General features: G+C 35.1%; 1 protein-coding gene across 1 annotated transcript in view; it reads left to right on the top strand.

Moving 5' to 3' along the window:
* LOC309883200 (connector enhancer of kinase suppressor of ras 2-like) overlaps positions 1-19,297 on the top strand; it is a 176,665-nt gene that overhangs the window by 150,181 nt on the left and 7,187 nt on the right. Inside the window, exons 20-24 of the mRNA XM_082771099.1 lie at positions 6,050-6,121; positions 16,120-16,190; positions 16,907-17,010; positions 18,083-18,590; positions 18,918-19,117. Coding sequence (XP_082627225.1) covers positions 6,050-6,121; positions 16,120-16,190; positions 16,907-17,010; positions 18,083-18,590; positions 18,918-19,117 — 955 coding nt within the window. The remainder of the gene's footprint in view (positions 1-6,049; positions 6,122-16,119; positions 16,191-16,906; positions 17,011-18,082; positions 18,591-18,917; positions 19,118-19,297) is intronic.

Consider the following 19,297-nt stretch of genomic DNA (forward strand, 5'->3'; position numbering starts at 1 on the left):
TAGGTTCCAAATACAAAGCCAACATTGTGTTTTTAAGTCTGGTTCTTGTGCGCATATTGCTGCTACTGCATTACGCACCCAGTAAAAAGCATATGTTAAGCTTTGCTACATATTTAATAACAGACTCTCATTGGAAATTGTTTGCAGGCAGTGTTGGAATTGGAAGTCATAGTCGTCAAACAGTAGGTTTAACAATTCTAATGCTTTGAGCCTAGCAATTCACCATTATCTCCTGAATTATTTGCAGGCTTCATCTAGATTTTTAAAACTTGCTGCCATCAGGAGCTATATAGAACAGCATATAAGATACTGTTACTAAAGCTTTCCTAGTTTTAACTAGCATCCTGAATTTTTGTCATGATTTTCCAAGGACTAAACATGGTTTTGCTCTGAGGAATACATTCCACAACTATGAATGTACATACAAGAAAATACTGAAGGTGTGAATTACAGTAGAGACTGCTGATTAGAAAATAAAACCTCTTCAATTGCTTGTTCTTGTCTGAAGGTGTTATTACTGTCTGCCTGAGAAAAAGACAGTGCAATTTATACTTCCATTACTCCTTTCAACTGAGGGTATCACTGCAGAAATTAAACATGAACTGAGCGCTATAAATTCCTCTGTGGAACAAGTAGATATTAATAATGATATTGAACAAAAATACAGGAGAAAATAATATCCTTTTGTTAGAATATAAAACACTTAGCAAATTTCAGTGAATTAACAAAGATCAAACAGCAGGTCATTGTGCACAGCTAGAAATATCTTCCAGAACTTTGCTCTAAGCATTAGAACACATTTTCTCAGAACACTTCTCACAGGACAATTTCTGCAGGGTATATGCAAAGAAAAACTCCGATTAACTAAAACTTTGCACACTACTGAAAGCTTCAGGCTTTGAATACTTTCAAAAAGAGGTAGGTCCAGGGGTAAAAGTATAATGAAGATGTTAATAGTGTTCCCTTTTTTCGCTGACCAGAATTTCCCTTTGATTTCTTCCTTCATGGACTATTACATATTTCCCACACAATAAAAACTCCGCTTTACATTTGCTGCTATTTTACCTCCTCCTCCAAAAACTGCAGAGAAAGTAAACCCAGTGTTACATTCATTTACATTTCAGTATATCAAGCATATGTGAATGGAGGGCCCTGCTTGTGTTACAGCTCTACTCTACAGCCTCTATAAGTGTGCATATTGATCCTCTTCTACGTTGTCTTACCAAGGACAGGACTGAGTGTGACTGATATTGCCTGATTCCACTAAAAGGCTAACAGTCCTTGTGAGCCTAGCAACAACTTTCCATGGTCTGATTCTTCTGCATTCCTTTTACAAATAAGGTGGTGGTGACCCATTCTGAACAAACATAGTCTGGAAAAGCTCTAACTCACACTTCATTCTTCTCTCTGCTAGACTACAAGAAATATTTCAGCTAGGATTTTCTTGCCTCCTTTTAAAGAGGACTAGTGAAAGACAGATTTTACGGGATCTGTTCTCACTTTGTTCCACTTTAGGATATATTTGCCATTTAATAGTGGGTTTTCCGTAGGTGTTGGAAGTCATGCAAGCTTGAAATCTGAAAATATTAGTCTGATTGGGTTCTTACTTCTATATGATTGAGTCCATTTTAGCACCAGTGCAAAAGTTAGTAAAGTGGTTATCTTGACAGTTAATAAGGATGGGGAAAGACACCTTTTTTTTTCTTTCTTTTTGGTAGGTCCATATGTTTTTACAAAAATTAAAATTGTCTGAAACAGTACTTAGTATCTTAATGCATAAAAGAAGTCCAGCAAAATCACATTAGGTTTCTTATTTTCAGAGCCATCAATGTGAAATGTTCCAAACAGGATACCTACCTTATTGAACAAAGGAATTTGAAGTCTTACTAAAATAATGGCTTTTATTTTTTAAGTTTAGACTTGTGTTTTCCAGTCAGATAGGAAATGTTGTTTTATAGTGTGGCTATTACTGATGTTCATAGGATACATTGAATGAAATAGCATTAAGAAAGCTTTGACAAGAATATATAGTCATTGAATGCATTATTCTGTACGGTTTGATGATTTGCCTCATTAATGCATTTAATGAAGGTACCCTGATTATTAAATGAATCATGGCATTATCTCAGTCTGGTTTAACTCTCCAGGCTATATTTGGATGTAGAATGACCTTGTCCCTGCTAGAGGCAGTTTCTTGCTTTCACACTGCAAAACTTTCCATTTCTTTTAGGGAACACCTTAATCTTCATGATTAAGAATGATCACATAATATTAGAAATCTTAGTTGATGAAGTTTTTATGTGACATAACATGAATATCACATTATTTTCAAAGATAATGATAATTATAATGTCCTGTGATGAAGCTGATGCACAAAGTTAATGGAAGTATGGATGTAATTAATCACTAACTATTGTATTGCCTGAACTTTCAAAACCTTCAACAATGTTGAAAATTTAGGTCTTAAGTTCATTAGAGCATCTGCCATACTGTTGACATTCGATATTGAAACTGTGCAGTCAGAATTCTTTATGAAATGTCATTGTTATATTATAGATAGACATGAGATTATCTTGAGAGTTGCTACAGTTTCAGTAATTTTTATTTCCTTATAACTTTGCAAAAAGAATTATGTGCTACTGTGCCTTAAATAGCAGGGAACTTGATTTATTAGGAGTAGCATTCCTAAAAATTGAAATACACTCCTGGTCCCACGTTAGCAGCTTAAATGACAGCAAACTGAGGACACTCTCAAGGGCAGGGCTGTCATTCAGGAGGACTTACACAGTCTGGGTGTATGGGCTGACCAAGGGCCTTTTGAAGTTCATCAAGGACAATGCAAAATTCTGCACTTGTGAATGAGCCAAGCCCCTGCTGGCAGCTGACTGGCTGTGGAGCAGCTCTTCTGAAATGGGCCTGACAGACTTTGTAGACAGCAAACCAAACAGCATCCAGTTTGGAATGCTCCAAAACAAGTCAAAGGTAAAATTATATGTATCTTCCTTCCACATTATTCATTTTTATTTACACATATGGAATTATTTCCCTGGAGACTTCTTTGCAGTTCTTAATGCTATTGTATCTAAAAGCTTCTCTAATAATAATCTTTGTGACACTTCAGGAAAGTGAAGATGGATTTATTGTTGCATTTTTCAGCTCAGAAACAGAACTGCAAAATACTTAAAAGTATCCACAGATCTAGGATACCCATCCCATAAAAATAAAGACCTGTTTTTCTTCAGAGTACATAAATAAATAACAGTACAATATACATGTATTATTGCACATATACTCACCATGTAAGTAAATTTCAGTACATCAAGCAAAAAGACATTAAGAAACATTTATATAGTGACTGATTATTAAGTCTGCTGCTGTGACTTGGAGTACATGAGAATTCCTTTACATAAGCAGGAAGAACTACAGCATGTAGCTGATTTATCCTTGAAACAATTCTTGTTCTGTCTCTATTTTGACACATTCATGAATTCTGTAGCAACTAAAACAGGAGTCCTACAGAAAGTAGACTTACCTGTTGTATAAACATGATTTATCTCACAAGCAAGTTCATTCTGCACCTTGACTGAGGAAGGGTTCCTGTGAGAATGTAACATTCAAATATATAATTACAGATTGTATCACAATACATGAGAATAGTGGAGCCCAAATTTAAGGTCTGCTTATCAGACATATTCTGCCTATTAAAAGGTGAAGTTTGAAACTCTATTATTAGCATCCTAATGCTTTAATGTATGTAAATTTCCTGTCTAAAAAAATAATCCTGTTTACAAGCAGAAACTCCATCATGTGATATCCTAACAGGATTAATCAACAGGATTAGAATCTCTAGATCTACTACATAGTCCTCTCCAGTTCAAGCCAATTCTTAAATCTCAGGGCTGGGAGACTGTTGGTCAAATGGAAGACTAGCAGGTGGAGACGTTGCATAGTTTCCAAACAACTGAAAAGAGTACTGACATCAGGGAAAAGAATATACCCATAAAAGAAGATACGATGCTTAGATCAAAATCTCTTGCATTAAAATCTTAAAATTCAGTACATATAATTAGCAAGTGTATGCCATCTAGTGGGCAACAGAAAAAAATCCTTCCTTTTCAGGGATTTCTCCTGTATTTGCTATTTTCATTTGCCAACATACAAACTGTTGTTTCAAAATTCTGTATTAGTATTTACAATGCATGCAAGAACATCCAGACACTTTTTCTTGCTTATTTCTTGCCAGCTGGTATTAACTAGTAAAGACTGTCTGTTTTGATGACCTTTTTACATCAATAGAAAATCATATTCTTATAATAAAGGTCTTATGACATGCTCTTAGTCAGAAGATACAGCTAGTAAGATTAAGATCTGCAGTTGAAATTACCAGTTTCCAGATTCTAAAACAATACTTAAATATTTCTTACGTCTTCTTTTTATGGATGTAAGATCTTCAGTGCAAAGGTAAACTTACCCTTTTAATATATGTCTAATTTCTTGGAAGCTACAGAGGAACACAACCCTGCTATCTCATTCTTCTGTCGAACTTTTGTTAGGAAAGTCTGTTACTGTATGCATTTATATTACCAATATGCATAACAAAGTAGGTGTGCCCAAGTGAAGCTTCTTCAGCCTTCATTTCTTGTCTGTGGAAACTGGAATATATCATAGTCATTAAAAAAACATTCATTTGCATTTAAGCTATTAATAGTGGAAAACATGTGTTACAGGTTTTTCTTAATGCCACATGTAATGATTCTTAATCTAATTCTAACATCTAGTAATTACAGTATAAATGTCAGTATTTTAACCTAAATTCTACAAATGATAATTGTTGTTTTTTAACAGTTGCCAACTAATAAAAATAGTACTCTTTATTGGTCTGAGTCTGTATTTTTTTGATACTTCTTTTAATTATATTCAAACTAACAAACAAAAAAATCATAAGAACTATGATTACCTTTGTTAGTAGTTTCCAAATAAATGCTCAGCTGAGGGGAGAGAGCTTAGGAATTACACAATATCAAAATGCTTTTCATTAATGCTTTTCTATGAACTGCAATCACTCATGCTGTGACATGTGAGCTTGATTATCCCGTGCATGTACTCTGTAATGGTTTCTGTATATAGCCAGCCTAAAGTGAAAATCAGAATTTATCTCATGAAATCACTTGTATGGAATTGAATTGCGCTGACCAGAGGAGTGGTGAAGGAATTGACCTTTGAGAAAGGAGAAGGTATGTTAGCTGTGCAGAGAATAATGTCAGTCTAACAGCTACCTTCTGTCATGCTGCTATTCAGTACCACAGGTCAGTGCTGTCAGCTATATTACTACTAATATTGTGCTAGTTACACAAGTAAAAGAGTGCATAAATTAATTTAAACCTGTTGTGATATGCTTTTGGAACTACTTCAGTGATTTATAATTTAACTAGCACTTTTCAAAGAACTTCACTCTAAATTAACCTCTGCATATACTGGAAATCAGCAAATGGGGAAAAAAAAAATCCATCTTTTTGAACCCAAAACTAGCTGTGAGAACAGACTGTATTACACAAAATCGTGAGATACATATAATTGACCATAAATTATAATGCAACAATAAAGATAAAGGTTTAGTCTAAATAATGTCAACTCTGTTGCTAGATGTCAGATGAAGAACTGTTAACTATTACTGACTCATGTCGATCAGAGAAAAAATACAGTAGAGATGAATAGATTAAGATGAAAAGTACCTGGAATATGGTTGATTTTAGAGTAACTTGACAAAGCAATTGCTGGAGTTAGAAGCTACTACTTAGATGAAGGCTCTTTAAAGAACTTTTTTATTGTTATCAGCTTCCAAACAAAGTAAACCTGCCACTAATATTCCCTACAACTTTCTGTTAAGCATAGTTTGTAGGAAGACTGTAATTAAAAATTTTTAAAAATACATCTAAATTGGAAAACATTCATTTAAGAGGTCCTAGAGTCATATGACTCAGTAAAGAAAATTTGAAGACAAGCTGTTTGAAATAAAGGTTGTTGTTTCATCTTTGTGTTTATTTTCTAGTGCCTTCAAAGCATGTCACCCCAAAATAAAGAGTTTCTACTTTGCAACAGACTGTCTAGAAGAAATGAATAGGTAAGTTACATGTTCTTTATCCTGGTACTCCAATAATATAAACTAATATTCAGTCTCATATAGAAATATGCTACTAAGCATGATGTAATGTTGACGGTGATCTCAGTACGGTCCACTCTAGTTCTCTACTGACTTTAGTACATACAGCATTACATTGCATGGTTTATTTTGTTTGCTGGATTTTTTTTGTCATGCCACATGGCATAATTCCACAAAGGCATGTTAGGAAAGTCAGTGGTGTTGGTCACATCTATGTTCATTAAAACTTTTGTTTATCACATTTCTGATTTTTTTCATCAAAGCTGGTAATATTCTTATTAATGTTATGGGCTAAGTGTTTCTGGTATATAAAAACAATACAGGCATACCAAAGCTCATTCTGAGAGTATACCCACATGATGGGATTAGATAGTTTTAAATTGGCTGTAATGGTAATCCACGGGAACATAACACCTAAAGCCGAAGAAAAGCAATTTGAAGTATTTTTTAAACTTACATAGGACCGAACTAATGAGATGCTGTTGTTATTCATGACAGAATGCTTTTAAATAAATACATAAACGTGATCCATTCTATCACTCTCCTATCAAGGCTAGCAAAGTTCTGCTGGTGGTGTTGCTGTGCGTTGTTAAATGTCCTTGGTTGCGCTGGGAGGGCATTCAGGGCCCTGAACAACCTGATCCAAAATTAAAGTTGGCCCTGCAGTGGGTAGGCTGTGGGAACAGATGACCTCCTGAGATCTCTTCCAACCTAAATTACTCTGTGCTTCTATTCTGTGATTCAGTGATGAAGACAGAGGTTAGATAAAGGTGGGAAGGTGCCTTTGAGGATCAAAGGCGGAGTCAAATGTTCTACCTCCTCCTGCTACTTCAGGAATTTGTTTATTCAAAGCTGTGGTAAAAACCAAGGACACATGGGACAATGTTGCCCTACTTTGAAGACTTAAATCTTTCATAGACCACCGAAACTTTGAGATTTAGTTAGTTCTTTCTGTTTGAAAACTTAGATTGAATCATCTTCAGGATACAGCTGGATTTTTTTCTTTGGAACAATAATGTTGAGAGGCTATTTTTAAACTGTATTGATGTATAAGATTAGCTGTATTGAAACAGTTCACACCAGTTCATCATCCACTGATGATGACGAGGAGGAGGTTCAGTTCTCAGGGGTATCTCACTGTATCACTGCTAGCTATATCATTTTTAGGATGAAAATTTGCAAAGTTTTTTTTTTTGTGTGTGTTTTTTTTTTTTTTTTTTTCCCAATGTCAACACTGTTTCATTGTTCAGTTATGTAATCTAGCTGAGATTTGTTTTGCCCAAAACTGAAGTAAGGATCTTCAGCTATTTTTAAATATGCATGGTTTCTACATTAATTCTAGCTACTTTGATAGCTATGATTTGTTGAAGTGCCATTGATCCTCTCTCTCTGCTATACCATAAAATGTTCTGACTCAAGGAAAACCAGGAAGTCTTGATGTACATTCAATAAAACATCCATTGATTTTCTTACACTAGGGAGACAAGGAAACTGTCTTTATGACAGTTTACAGTTGTTGTGGAGAGTAACAGTTGAAAAGGTGCCAGGATGTGTTTTCATATCATACTGCCACATTAGTTTGGAATTCACTAGAGCATTTTTTCTGACTTTTTGTCTCTGTTTCCCATGAGAGAGGACAAAGAAGGGTAAAGTTCCCCTTGAACTATTTTCTGCAGTATTTTTTCATCAGAAGTGTTTTTCCTATGGAGTAATTGTAATTCACTCAGCAACCCAAATGATGGATTACAATGCTACCTCTGTAAAATCCCTCTGCATCCCCTGCAGCCTTCACATACTTCCTGGAATTCCTTGTCCCAGATATATCCTGTCTGAAATTTGAAATGAGTAAGCAAGATTCATCGATGAAAAATGCACCTAAAATACTAATTTCACAAATCACTAAATCCCTACCTTTCCACCAAATTGCTAACCATGTAATCTAAGGAAATATGGCAAATGCTCTCTCTCTGTTGTATCTTATTCCTCTGCTGTCACCAAAAAAATTAACTGGATTTTCCACGGTTACACTGAAAAGTAAAGGCAATTTAATATAAAGTTGAGAAACAGTTTTTCTTCATTTATGGTGTGGAGAATATTTACCCTTTCTTCAACTGTATTTACCACCACCTTTTGTTTTAACAGTTGTTTCTATTTAATTTCTGACTTAAGATTCACTGTTTACTAGATTGTTTTTTTTTTTTACACTCCAGAATATTGTAATATCTTGAATACTTTAATACATTGCTTTTGAAAGTGCTAGCCACCAATGGGTAGTAATTGATTTGTGTGTAGCAGATAGTGTTATTCTGTTGCAGCTGAATTTTGCCTGCTGTGTAGCATGTTGCAGACAGACTTTGCTTTGCAAAATTAATGCTCATGCTGTTTTCTCAGGTCTACACGAGCATAGCTGTGTTCTTAGAAATGAATTAATAATGAAATTGATGAACTCATATTTTGCTTGTCATGGTCATGTGGTATTCCAAGCTTGTTAAATGCCTTATTTAACAGAAGTGTTTCATCTATTACCAGACCATGTATTACCTGTTTATGGTTTTAATACTTCTAAGGAAATTAGCATTGAATTGAATATTCAGTTGTTTTACAATATCAACTTTATTTAAAAATTTCTTGTGATTGAAGTGTGCAGTTCATTTGCAATCTGATCATAAACTCCAAATGTTAAATAAATAAAAAGCTCCTGTTATAGGCTGAATAATTTGATCACACTTGATTTGAATAACTAGGTTAACTTCATGATTTTAATAATTCCCATAAATCTTTGGCATTCATTCAAATATATAACCAATATCTCCTACCCACTGAAACATAAAATGATGATAGATTGATTTTGTAGAGGTTGTTTCCAGTATTTTTCCAGGTAAAGATATGAAAGTTTCTAAGACCATTTTTCTCTTAAAAAGACACTGCTTGAAGGTTGGAGTATTTTGAATTCAAATGCTGTTGAATATAAGCAAATTTAAGGGTTCATATCCTGTTTATTTTTATGTTATGTATGTAACAAGCAAGTCAGTTAAGGCTTTCCTAAACTATCCTGTTTATTACTGAAGTTCATTCATCTATCTTACTTAAATTTGGGGCACGTTAGTCTCCTTGACAGATCTTTGCCAGCTGAGATGGTAGGTTAGTATTACAGTTTTAAATTACTTTTAATCTTCCCTTATGAGTAAAGTAAAACCTAAGAAAAGATCTTGGCAAGTAAAAAACTCAGACATATGCCCCTGTTAGATGCTGCCTTTCTTAAACAAGAGTTGCCAGACAAGTGAGCAAAAGACTAACCCTGTCAGATCTGCCTGTCCTAATTTGACAGTTCTTCAAGAAACTGCACTGAGTAAGTTATTAAAGAGTTTTTACTCTCCAGACTCTAACCGAATGAAAAGCAATAAGAAAGCAAGCCTGGGGAATGTGAAAGGTACTTTTCAAGCAGAAATCCCTGAATTTAAGCCTACAACTATACAATTATAAGTTAACAGGAACAGCAGCTCTTCCCCTTCTTTTTTAACGTTCCTGTAAACTATTTTCAAACTCAGGGAAGATACAGTCACTCCTAAGGCCACTGCAATCCTCTAAGCTATTGTGCTCACATAGAAGCACATAAATTGCAGCACAAGTAAAACATTTTTCTGATGAGAATTAGCTGCAGGCCCCAGGGGCTGGATGAAATGCATGTGGGAGTGAGCAGTTAGAGCTATAGTGGTCAGGGAGTGCTAGGACAGAGCTGCAAGTCTTCAAAGTCTCCTATTTCTTGGCTAGCCACGTAACTCCTTTCAACCATCTATGGACTACCTTCTGTAGATTTGTGAACTACCATTTCCCCCTAATACAGTAAGAAAACCATTGGCTTATAGCATTACATTAGAGGATTTAAAATAAGTTTGCAATACACAACTGCAATTATCCAATACACAATCCAAATTAGCATTCAGGTGTGAATTTATTCCTAATGCACAGGAGCTAGGATTTACATTGGCTTTCTGTACTAGCTTAAATTACAGAATTAACTTAATCAAATTCTGCTGGAAATAATACCACTGTGAAATAATACAGCTGTTCAGGGAGTCAAACAGATCGTCTGCATTTAAAAGAGCAGATTTTTTGAGAACAGCGCTGTACCTCTCAGTGGTGAATGAAGATGCATTACAGTCACATTGTAATCTTATACTGGACATACTAAAGTCAACACTGCAAAAAATGTTTTTTTCAATAATAGAAATTGTGTTTATAAATATATAAATCGGGCCTTTAACTCTATTGTGTAGCCTGTTCCATCTGATTTCTCTAAGAGTGTGTAGAAATGAAATTACACAATTTCAGAAGTAAATCGTCTTTAAAAACAAAACTCCACCCTCACCTTCAAACCCTCAGACTCCACCCATACTTTTTCAGGCCATAAGAAACTCAGTTCTCTTGCTTATAAAGAGTCATAGAATGGTTTGGATTGGCAGGGACCTTACAGATCATGTAGTGCCAATCCCCTTGCCATGGGCAGGGATGCCTCCCACTAGACCAGGTCGCTCAAAACCCCATCCCTGGCCTTGAAGAATCTTTCCTAAGGAGTGCTCTTTCTATGAGACTCTCCAAAGCTTTTCTGGCCAGTCATTATTACTAGGATAAAAGCTTCAATAACTGAGTAAAATGACATAGCATATTAAAAGTTAAAAAATCATGGCTTGGATTTTACAGATTTCCATTCCTTACCTGTACTATGGCAAAAATAGAAAGAATTGAACACAACGTGGCTGTGCATGCTGGAGCGTAATCCAATGCCATAGTTAGTAAAGGAAGTGGCAGATGCAGGCAGCTAATAGTATCTGCCTGTGCATGGATAGCCAGAAACTCTGGTGAATTAGCCAGAGTAATTTGGTAAGTCTATAGGACAGGGCTGCATTATGCAGTTGCATTTCACTAATGAAGAAAACGTCTTACTGTCTTCTTAATTAATTCCTTTAAGTATCAGTGTGGCAGTCCAACCCTGACTTAGCAATGACGACTACTTTTGTTTTGTCGAGGCAGTGGTAGAGCTGCTACAAATGTGTTTGGAAACGTATTTGCAATTTAGCTAAAGGAGTTCCACTTGAGTGAGTTTCTGTGACAGTTCTGGTAGATTTCTTTAGGGTTTTATTTGAAATTGTAGTCTGTCATAAAGTTATTGTGTGTATATTCTCTGTGTTACACAATTATATTTGTATAATAAGATGCTATTTCATTTATTACCGGAAGCATAATTTATTTTCTACAGGGGTTGTGAACTTTATTGTCTATCATCCACCAGGAAAACAACAGCAACAAAACCACCAAAGTTCCTCCCTCCCCCAAACAAAACAAAACAAAACCCAAGCAAATCAAACAACACACACTTCAGACTACAAAGGCCTAGTTGTGCATTCAGTTGACAGAGTGAAGGTTACAAAAAATAAAAAAAATAAAACAAATTCCTATTAAGTGCATGAAGTATGTGCACACGCATTGAGGACATAAATTGCTATGGTTCACTTGTCAAGTCTTAGAGTGTCTAGGGCTTTTTTCATATTTTTTCCAGCCTGACAAATCTAAGAAGACAATGCATGAAACAAGATCAACAGAGTCATGTCAAATTATCAAATAAGGAGAGTGCTTACAGTTTATCCCTTCAATGATTTTACCTAACAAATTCCAGCAACTGTGACAAATAAAATACATGTAGTAAAAATATAGGCTGTTGAGATTGGACATATTTGGAGAGATGAGCTCATTGAGAAGACTGTTCACCATTATATTTTGAAGTGAGGCATTGGTTATGTGTTTGGGCTTCATTTTTGTTGAGAAAAAAAAAAAGGAATCATTTTAGCTATACCTATTACAGGAACTTTTAGTCTGTTAAATGACTGCATTACCCACACAGCCTTAGCAATAGTGAAAATAATGTACCCCATGAACCTAAAAGGGAAACATATTGATTTTTCAGATGTCAATTAAGAAAGGCTGGTCAGGAAGAAGCCAGAAAATGAAATACAAAATTGATTTTAAAATATAATTCTATATTGAAAAGAATTTTGCAGCGAACTCTGGAATCCAATTATCTCAGTGATGTAAGAGGTTATAATACAAAGTTTATAACCTGAAATTAAATACAAATTGCACTAAATAAATTGTATGTATGAAATAGATGGTTCAAGGGAATCTATATTTTAATAAACTTAAAGATAACTTGATTAAGTCACATTTAACTTCCACTTCAGTTCTGTTTTTTCTTTTAGCCAAATAACCTGTAGTGTAGATGCAGTCTCAAAAACAAAGATATATTCCTACTCTGAAACATTTGCAATACAAACCTGGGATGTCTTACAAGTATTAATTGATGAAAGAGGTGAGAAAGTTAGGAAGTGGGTTTTAAATATAAAACTGTGTATTTATTTATTGTGTGCATTAATGTCTTGATGTTTCATTGGTTTCATTTTAAGGGAATATATAATAGAAAGAAATAGTTAAAGTGAAGGGACTATTTCTTGAATTTAAACGTTTTCAGGATATACCCATTATTTACTTTTTCACCTGAATTAGTTTCTTGCATTTGCAAAAAGTTTATACAACATTGAGGGTATTAGTAAATAAATTTATTTGAATCACAGCAACTCACTACTTCCTGACCTGTTCTCCATGGAATTATGGAGCAGTTTTAACTATAACCCTAAAATTAACTTCCTTGTACACATTTATTAAAAAAAAAAAAAAAAAAAAAAAAAAAACAGAGAGGAATTATCAAAGGACTTTTTTTCACTTGTGTCATTTTTTTTCTGGACTGTTAGACAGAAATAGCCAAGTGGTTGAAGAGTGATTCAAAAACCAGATAATTACTCTCCTTTATCGTAAATATAGGCATTAGCATTTTGTGCAACTGCGTCATACTGATAGCTCTTTCAGCTTTTTTTAGGAATCTACAAGATCCCTAACTGCATTTGTACAATGAGTGATGGCATGTTGTTGGTTTTTTAATATAGTATTCTAAATGCTGAAGCTGTATGAAAACGTTTCCCTGCTTGTTTGGCCCATTTTTTCTAGTGTTTTTATTAAATGATCAGTAAGAGAACATGTTCCTGACTCCTGACAATTCAGGACATTTCAAGCATGACTCACTCTTAAGTATCAAGTTTTGATCATTGTCACAGCTAATTAGTTCAAGTCTACCCTCAGTAAACATCCCTTTCCAAGCCTTGGGGTAGAATCAGACTCGCAGAACAGACCTTGGGCTGTAATCCCCTGGTACTAACCAGAATTATCTCAGTAAATTTAACTTAGCTTCCTACCATGCAGCTCTATTTTATCCTCAATGAATGACAACAGTGCCTATTTGTAATCAACAGAATTAATTAAAACAAAATCTGATTTATTTAGAATTTAAGCCATCGAGACAAAATACAAAACTTAACCATGTATTTACGTGACTTCTCCTGAGGCTTACAATTCCCTCCATTTGGTTTGCTAAGGTAAAAAATAAAAATTAATTAATTAATTAATTAATTAAATAAAAATAAATAATAGCTCCTTCTTTGTTGTAGGTGCTTGGCAGGTGTAGCACATTGTCTTGCATTGCATGGCCTTCCATTAAAACATTGTTATCTATCCCTTAAAGAGTCTACTTTTGCCACACAGCTCCCTTTGCCTTCCTGAAAGCTGATGTTAGCCTACAAGGCATTCAATGCAAAGCTCTGAACCAAGAGGCTGAGTTCCAAGCTTTCCAGAGAGAACTTTTTTGTAACTTTGCCAGTCTGTTTTCTTAATAAAAAAGAAAGTAGTTTGCTCATCAGGCAAATTCATCAGGTTTACACAGCTTTCCTTTTGATTTGAGTTTGCATTTCCTCCTGTGTTAACTGTAAGAAAAGGACCTGTAATCTCAGCACTTCTATAACTCCTGATTAACCTCAAAAACATTCACCATGCTTTTCTTAAAAAATACAAAACCTAAGATTGAGATTCTTTTCTTTTATCAGAAGAGCTATAAGCTAGTGAATGTCATCAGATATCCTTTTCATTGGCTTGACAAAGAGCTAACTCTAAATTGTGGTAAATGAGGTAAGAATGTACTTGTAACTATACTGGGGATATTCTTGCTTTCTGGAAAAAAAAAAAAAAAAAAAAAAAAAGAAAAAAAGAAAAAAAAATGAGCAGTGTTGCAGAAGGCAGATTACCTTCTGCTAAATCAGATTTGGACACTGGGGCCATATGAGTAAAGCTGATACTCTCAGAAAATCCATGTTCTTTTGAAGGTTATATCAACAAAGAGCAACAATTAACAATGAGAAGCAACATAAAATAGGCAAGAAATTTAAGACAACATAAATTTCAGTGCACTGGCCACCAAAATGGCTGAGTTTGTGTTGAGTCTGAAGATGGTAGAGTCCTACTTTATCACTGGTGCTGAAGCAGAACTGTAGTTAAAGTCACGGAGGTATTCTGCTTAATTGCCAAAGGCATATGGCAAAGTATGACTAAAACTATTTTCTCCAATGCTAATGAGTTTAGAAATTCAGGAATAACTGTTGAGAAGTAGTAAATATCAGTGCTTAATAATGAGCAAAGGTATGATGTCTTTCAATTACTGCAATAAATAACATGCCTTTAAAAAGAAGCAAATGTCAAGTGATCAGCGCGCCCTTTCTTGAACAAAATTATGCTGGTGAGCACTGTAGAAAATTAGCTTCTCAGTAAACCTGTTATTAAGAAGTAAATGTTGTTATCCTCTTTGGATACTTATGTAAGGCATAAGATACGTAGAATGATTTGCTGAAGGCCATACAATGAGTCAGTGTTATATCCAATGTTACAGGTGAAGACCATTGCTCCGAGCAGTGGCATAGCATTGCTTAGACCAGTGGATGAATCCATCTTTGTTGTTTTTTCTTTGTTGTTGTTGTTGTTTTTTCATCCTTTTCCACAGTTTATTGTATAAACATCAAGTCATGTTAGGTAAAGAAAAAGTTTAAAATAATTTTCCTAAAAATAAGCTGTAATACTCTCCTACTGGAAAAACAAACAAACAAAGAATAAAACTTATTTTTGAACAAACTAATTTATTTGGGGACGAAACAGAAACTAGAACATCTAATGTAAAATACCAAAGTACCAATATTGAAGCATCTTCACTTTACCAAGTCTTGTTTCAGAAATCTAAGATTGTGTATTGAAAAAAAAAAAAAAAAATCAAAGTAAAAGATATTGATTTTGCATGACAAGCCTTAACATTTATATCACCATTATCATAAATTTAGATTAGCAAATAGCTAGTGGTATACCGTCATAGTTTCTTTCAGCTTTTTAAGCATGTAAACTTAATACAACTTATTTCCTAGCATAGGTTTTCATACAGTTACCATCATCATTCTAGTTGATTTTATAGTATTCTGTCAGCATTTTCAGGAAACTTTTTGAAGTAGCTATCAGAATAAATGTAGTATATTCATTTCCACAATGTCTCAGGAAACTATTCCACACAAATAGGTTGCAGATGCAGATTTAGAGAGGATTTTATTCTGCTTAAGATGGAGACAGAGTTGGACATTCTCTGTATTACACAGAAGATTATATGTAAATGCTCACGTTAAGCCATTAACGTGAGCAAGCATATTAGCATGTATGTTTCACATTTTCCTTATGACTTAATTCCTCAGTTTTCTAGGCAGCAGAATAAAATGTAATGGGTCTGATACTCCACTAGGCAAATTGCTCCAGCAGATATGAACAGAAGTCCACATCTGCACTGTACGTGAACTGTAACAACCTTCACTTGAAATTATTAACCCCTGAATACAACTGAATCATGATTTTAACAGCCTGAACAGTATTCAGTTTTTGGACTAACAGTTACTTCTGACTTTTCTACAGAATAAGAAATCTGTGTGACTTCATGTTTACACTAGATGTTGCTTTTAAGTATTCCTCTTCCTCATTTTCTTTTATTCTATTAGGTGGATGAATCGTCTGGGTCTTGCAGCAATTGGTTACACACCTGATGACAAGGACATTCATCCAGATGAAGGTAATGTTTCAGAGATGATAAGCAGAAGAAAGCAGAGTAGACCTGTTCACTATTTGGATGAAGCTGGAGATGTCATAACTGACTTCTTTATTAGCATGAGTGCTATGTCTTTTAAAACACAGATTGTCATAAGAAGATCTATCCTTGAAGAACTAGATTTAGTAGTGCCACCAACAAATAAAATCCAGAATAGTAAGAAATATTAAAAACAAATGATATGTAGAATTCCAAGTCCAGGCTGACGTACGACCTCCCAGAGCAGAGCCATCAGGTATGCCTGTCACTCTAGAGACATCACAGTCACAGGTCAGCAAGTGTTTTAGATCCATTCTTCATCTGCTGAGCTCAGGTGCCAGCCTTGCCTTTTTTGTCATGGCCAGGATTATGGTCTATTAATGGTCTATTAAGTGTTTAGTCTCAGCTGTAGTTTGGCACCTAGAAGGAAATTCTCCTCTGTGACCAGAAGCTGCTTTTTTATTGTACGCTGGGAGCTAGGTACCTCATCTGCTTTCCATAACACTATACTAAAACATTCAAAGGTTCTTCATACCTGTGTATCTAAGTACCAGACGTTTTCACAAAGTCTGCTCTTTAATAACTGCCAAGCCACCCAGGTGGCTGAAATGTTTACCCTTGTAAGTTAGTAATGTTTTGAAAACGTGGGAACCGCTTTCTTGTGGAAAAGCACATGACTGAAACCCAGAATGCTTTGTTAGCAGATTACTGGAGTGAAAGCGACCAGGATGATGTTGATGGCTCTTTAACCCTGAAGCAGGAAGGTTCTTCAACACTGTGTGAATCCTATCACCGAACACCCTCAGTGAGTTATAAATGCTGCATTTGACAGTAGGTCACCAAACAATGTGTGCCTTGATTTGCATTTTGCTTAGTTTAGAAAATGTAGTTATTATGAAGACAGAACAAAGACGGATCTCATTGTAAGAATGAAATTAGTGGTGTTCCTTGTGATCTAAGAACTGAATGTTTTCTGGTAGTGTCATAAGATGTTAAGAAGCTGATAAAAACAATAAAATACTTCTACTATATTGTATAGGGAAAAGTTTTGATAAATGAGTTAAAAATATTTTGTATGCAAACAGGTTCTAATATCAAATACCATTTCTAACATACAGAACATAGGCTGTGATATTTAATCTGTTTCTAAGCACAGATAGGACTGTTCTCTATTTTTCTTTCAGATTTTTCTTCAGCGTGAATGACACGATCCTCATACAACCAGAACCAAAGAAAGAGTGACTGAGGCAACAGCATCACATGGGTGAAGTTCAGACTGATTTTCACCCATGTGATGCTGTTTTATCAACCAGGATACAGGTTAAGCCTCTCCCTTTCTGTTTTTTCACTTTTTTGCCTTTCTCTTTTTTTTCGAATTAAAATGATACACAGACCCAGCAGAATTAAAATGATTTGATAAGCTCAGCAGTCCCCCCAAATTCAAAAATCTTCCTGGGTGCTGAAGTTTTTTTCTTGTTTGGCTGATGTTTATCGCAAAAAAAAAAAAAAAAAAAAAAAAAAAAAATTCAATTATGGTTTCTTTCGGGGGCTTTCATGTCTTCACAGCACACTGCTGGACTGAGCGTAAACTGGGCTTATCTTCAGGAAACCTTTGTTTTCCAACAGTTCTTTCCAGCAGTAGTTGCTCATGGGCAGAGAATGTGCAAAACAAGAATAGGGAGTGGTTAAAACATAGCATTTGCATAAAAGATTTCACTGCTAATTATATTGTTTACAAAGGTTCATATTATGACATATCAAAACACATATATAATTCCATTTTATTAATATATATTGTGTAATGTTATACATTATAGTGATTTTCTTGGGTCTGTTTTAACATTGTCTTATAGTCAGATATTTTTGTTTCTTTTCAGGTGACTTCTACAAGTCCATTCCCTGAAACCAAACATGGACGACACTTTTCAAGTGAATCCACATATTCTCATTCTTCTGCTGAAGATTCTCGACAAGATGTAGCAGGAAGCACACACTCGTCAGGATGCAGACCTCCCTACCGAGAAAGACGCTCATGGCAGGATCTGATAGAGACTCCATTAACTAGTTCAGGGCTCCATTTTCTTCAAACTGTTCCTCCTGATGCAGAATACATGAGTGGCCGGCCTGGAATGTCACCAGACAGACGAAAACAAGCAACATTACCAGTACAAAGACGTCATAATTATGAACAGGATGGGCCTTTCCCCTTGGCGGAATGTCAGAGAGGACACAGCTCTCACAGCAGGCCACAGAAGCAACGTAGTCAAAGCCTTCCACGAAACAGAGATGTCAGGGGTAAGGGGCGTCTGAAGTCCATAGAAGGAGCAGATGACAAGCTGGAAGAGAAAATTCCTATTAGAAGGCATAATAGTTTTTGCGTAGAAGGTAAGCTTTCAGAGATATTCTGATTCTCCTTACTGCATTGAAAACCAAAGCAATACTGCCATTATTCTCAGCAAGATTTTTGCTTAGCAAAATTATATTTTGATAAATTCTTCAGTTGCTACTCAGGACTTTGCATTTAAATGCTTGGATGTAGTGCTTAAGAATATAGCTTTATGGCTGATCAAAATGTTATTGTTTCATCAAAATGAAAATGGGAAGACAGTGTTAAAAGTTATTTTATGCAGTAATTTGCAGTATTGTTTGCTGTTTTTAGAAACTTTGTCTGAATTGCTGGATTTGTTCTTAGGTTTCTTTATTTTCTCTCAGAAAACTTAAAAGAAACTGGAGAAAATTCAGATGGTCTTCAAGAGCTGTACAAGTCTCTGGAACAAGCTAGTTTGTCAGCTTTTGGAGAGCAGCGCCCCTCCACCAAGCAGGAGTTCCGCAAGTCTTTTGTAAAGCGATGTAATGATCCAGTTATCAATGAAAAGCTTCACCACATCAGAGCACTCAAGAGCACTTTAAAAGTAAGGCTTTATCATTCATATTGTGTATGAGCAATATAAACGTGTAAATGTATAATCTCTTAGTGTTCCCCACTGATGAGGCTTTCTTTGTAGCTTTAGAACAAACACTTCTTGAGAGCAAAGGTGTTCTGGCCTCAAAACAAAACAAAGCCAAAACAAACCAACCGAACATTACTTGTT

This window comes from Aythya marila (genome assembly GCF_965140915.1).
Source record: "Aythya marila genome assembly, chromosome: 13".
Classification (NCBI taxonomy): domain Eukaryota; kingdom Metazoa; phylum Chordata; class Aves; order Anseriformes; family Anatidae; genus Aythya; species Aythya marila.